Source organism: Trypanosoma grayi (genome assembly GCF_000691245.1).
Source record: "Trypanosoma grayi strain ANR4 Tgr_1371_V1, whole genome shotgun sequence".
Taxonomy (NCBI): domain Eukaryota; phylum Euglenozoa; class Kinetoplastea; order Trypanosomatida; family Trypanosomatidae; genus Trypanosoma; species Trypanosoma grayi.
Window position 1 is genome coordinate 1 of NW_008826989.1, and position 3,612 is coordinate 3,612.

A 3,612-nucleotide genomic window follows, 5' to 3' on the forward strand; every position below is an offset into this window, starting at 1 on the left:
TGGCGGCGGTGGGGCGTCCCGCGTTGTTTGTGGTGGCCGTCGTGCTGTGCTGCGTGTGTGGCTGTGCAGCGACCACTGCTGAGGGCATCGGTGATGAGAAGCAAGTGATTCTTGCCCTGCAAAAGGCGAGGGATAAGGTGGTTGAGGCTAAGGAAGCGGTGAATGAGGTCAAGAGTAAGGTGGATGCTGTAAAGAGTGCAACGAAGCAATTCAAGGCTGCGGCAGAAGAGGCGTCAAAAGCAGCAGCTGAGCTAAATGGCAAAGTGAAGGAGGGGAGTAATATTGAGCAGGTGAATATTGGTGAGGTGATGCGCTTGGTGAAGGGCGCAAAGGACACGACAAATACTTCTTACAAATCCGCTGGTTTTCTCTGGGAGAAAGTGAAGGAGGTAGAGAAAGCAACTGCCGATGCATCGAAGTTGTTCACGGACGCGCAGGGGATGGCTGGCAGTGCCGCGGTCGGCGCGAAAGGAACTCCCAGCAGAGAAGTAGAGCTCGTACTGGCCGCATTCGTAAAACCGTCAGAAGTTTTAACGTCACTTTCACAAACCCGGAGTAGTGCTGAAAACGCACACAAAGCTGCGGCGATGGATTTGAACGTTTTTATTGCAGTTTACAGCGCTGAGGATGCGCTTGCTCTTCTGGAAAAGAACCCAGCCGAAAGCCCGGTACTTGTAACCAAGGAACTAAAGGAAGCTACTTCAAACGCTGCTCTATTTGCGGAGGCTGCAGTGGGGCATGTTGAGGCGGCTTCAACTGCCGCTGACAAGGCGTCTGAACACGCTGAGAAAGCCATCACGAGCGCGGGGTCATGGCTGGAGCAGATCGAAGCTGCGTTGAAGCGTCTTAAAGAACGACCAAAGGGATCGAAGCATACACCTGACGCCTCTCAGCCTCCCCCACTCAAACCTGCTGTGCAAACCAAGGATGCGCTAGACAACCGCGATTTACTGAGGAGTGTTTCCACTGCTATGAAGACTTCTGATAACCAGAAAGCCAACATGAGTCCTGCATCTACGCCTACGAAACATAACCCGGGCTCACCGAAAGCCCGGAGGGAAGTGGGCGATGTTTCAGACACTCCGAAGGAGTTGGCTGACAACACTGAAAGGAGCGAAACCGGCACCCGCGGAAGTGAGGATGACACAACACGCGCCTCCACAGTCAGTGCTCAGGGTCTCAGTGCTGCAGACAGCAGTAAGGAAACTGACGCTGCTGGTAAGAATGCCCCAGAGACAGATGCACACAACACCCTGCAGGATATCCGGAGTATGGACAGCAGCGTCAGTCCTCCGTGGGTGCGTACACCGTTGCTGCTGGTGGCTGGTGTGCTGGGCCTACTGGCTGTCTGCTGAGCTCTGTGTGTGTGCACACGGGGAGGACGCATACACCCTGTGCTTGTGTGTGCTGCCCTGGAGATTGTTTACTAACATGTTTTGATTTACTTTACTTTTAGTTTTATTTCCTTTTCTTTTTGTTTCGCCCGCGCCACCTAATCCCCCTTGGAGGATACTCCCTGTGCTCTGTATCCAACGAGGACGGCGCATCTCTCTCACTGCTGTAATGGGCTTTGCTTGGCACATGATTGTGTGCCGCCCACATGAGCGGGCCTTCTCTGAAGTATTCTTCTAAATGACTCTCTCTTGTGTGTGTGCTTTGTTCGCCCTGGCTCTGGGAGGAATGCGTGGCGGCTGCCCGTTGTTGGGCGTACATCATCCCCCTCTTTGTTTTGGGCTTCGGCTTCTTTTTTCTACGGGTTTGTGTGGAGGGGGGGTAATGCATTTGGTCCCGCAGCAGGATTATTGAGATGCCTGTGAAGAAGTTTCCGCCGCTTGGGGGATGGCTCGTATGGTGAATTCACCCCCGTTGTTTTGGTTTCTTGTTGCCTCTCCGCTGCGCCATCGCAGTGACGGGAGGGAGCACTGACGCCACTTGGGCTTTGCGGTGAGGTGCTTTCCAGAGCTGAGAACTGTTTTAATTCTTGTTTTTGGGGCTCTTCTTTGCGCGCTGCTGTGCGCCGCCCATTAACTGTTTCTCCTGCTGGGTGATTCTTTTTGGATCTCGTGTGTGTTTTGGGCTGCTGCTGCTTGCTGCTGGGGGGTAATCTGTGCGGTGCTGCTCCCCCCGCTGTGTTCCGCATGCTGTCTCTCTTCTTTGACTTTCCAGGCCAGTGGGCTCCAAGCAACACTGATGATGCCGGTGATTTTGCGCCACGTACTGAGCGTTATGGTCATCACGCTGTGCTGCGCATGTGTCTGTGTGGCGGCTGATGCCACGTGGACACCTCAGCGTCTCCTTAATACTGTGAAGGATTCAGCGAACCGAGCTAAAAGAGAGACCGAAGAAGTGAAGCGAACATCCATGTCTGCCGAAAGCTGGGCGGCGCAGGCGAGGAAGGGAGTGAGTAATGCACACAGTACAGTTGTCCTTCTAGGAACGGCTGTGAATAGTGCTCCTAAAAAGGAGAATGTGGACCACGTAAAACGTCTGGCGAGCAGCGCAGTAGGTCTAGTACGCTCTGCGGATTACACTCTGTCCACCGCAAGTTTTCATTCGTCGTTTGCAGTGTCGGCAGTGAAGCGTACACAAACTTGTGTCGAGTCCTTGCAAAGTGCGTGGAGGAAGTTGACAGTGAAGGTTGGGCTGGAAGAATCTGAACTTGTGAAGCAGGCGTCGAAGAAGGTGGAGGACGCCGTGCTGTTGTTAGCAGTGGCTGAAAACCGGTCCGTGGAAGCACTCCTTGCTATTCGTTCGGTGGCAGAGTACACTGGCAAGGCGAGCCCGAGCGTCACAACGGCACAACAACGCGCCCAGAACTTAAAGGTAACCCAAGAACCTAAGATTCTGGATGAGGAGTTACGGAAAGCTGCCAACGAGGCAGAGCAGACGCTGAAGCAGGCGTCGGACGCGGCTGAGATTGCCGTTATCAAGGCTAGTGATGCCTCTACGGAAGAATACAGTGCTTCAAAGGTTGCTGCGTTCATGGATGAATTTCTCGCGAAGGCACTAAGTGCTGTTGAAGAGAAAGTCAAGACCTATCCAACACCACCGGAGGATCGCTCCCCTCCACAGCCGCCACCAGGAGAAACGAAGCAAGAGTCACACGGCAATAATCCCCAGGAGAAACAGCACACCGATGCTCTCACTCCCAGTCAGCTCTCTGGGCAGCAGCCCTCCAGCACCTCTGTAGGTACTGAGTCACTGCCAGACACTTCTAAAAAGGAGTTGAATGAAAACTCTGCGATGACAGTGAGCAGTACCTCCCGAAGTGGCACGGGTACGACGGACATCTCCACTGGCAGCGCGCAGAATCGCTACGCCACAGACAGCAGTGAAGAAGCTGACGTTTCTGGTACGAATACCCCTGACATCAATCGACCTGCAGTTGATATTACGGCCCCCGACACAAACCAGTCTCCATCAGTACCATCGGAGGAGAAGACAGCCGCAGAATCCCTGGAGAACGCTGCTTCTCAAGCTGCTGATGCGCCACTGACACCTCCCAAGAGCAATGCAAACAACGTACTGCGGGATATTTTAACTGGAGACAGCAGCGTCAGTCCTTCGTGGGTGCGTACACCGTTGTTGCTGGTGGTGATTGGTGTGCTGGGC

At 53.9% G+C, this 3,612-nt stretch overlaps 2 protein-coding genes across 2 annotated transcripts; both read left to right on the forward strand.

Moving 5' to 3' along the window:
* Positions 1-308: 308 nt before the first annotated feature.
* Positions 309-1,355, forward strand: DQ04_13711000 (hypothetical protein; the record flags this gene model as incomplete). The annotated part of the gene is made up of 1 exon (XM_009317011.1): positions 309-1,355. The coding sequence occupies one exon, from the start codon at positions 309-311 to the stop codon at positions 1,353-1,355; it is 1,047 nt and encodes a 348-aa protein (XP_009315286.1).
* Positions 1,356-2,190: 835 nt separating this feature from the next.
* DQ04_13711010 (hypothetical protein) lies at positions 2,191-3,612 on the forward strand (the record flags this gene model as incomplete). Its single annotated transcript, XM_009317012.1, has 1 exon — positions 2,191-3,612. A coding segment is annotated over one exon (1,422 nt), but the record flags the coding sequence as incomplete, so codon positions are not given.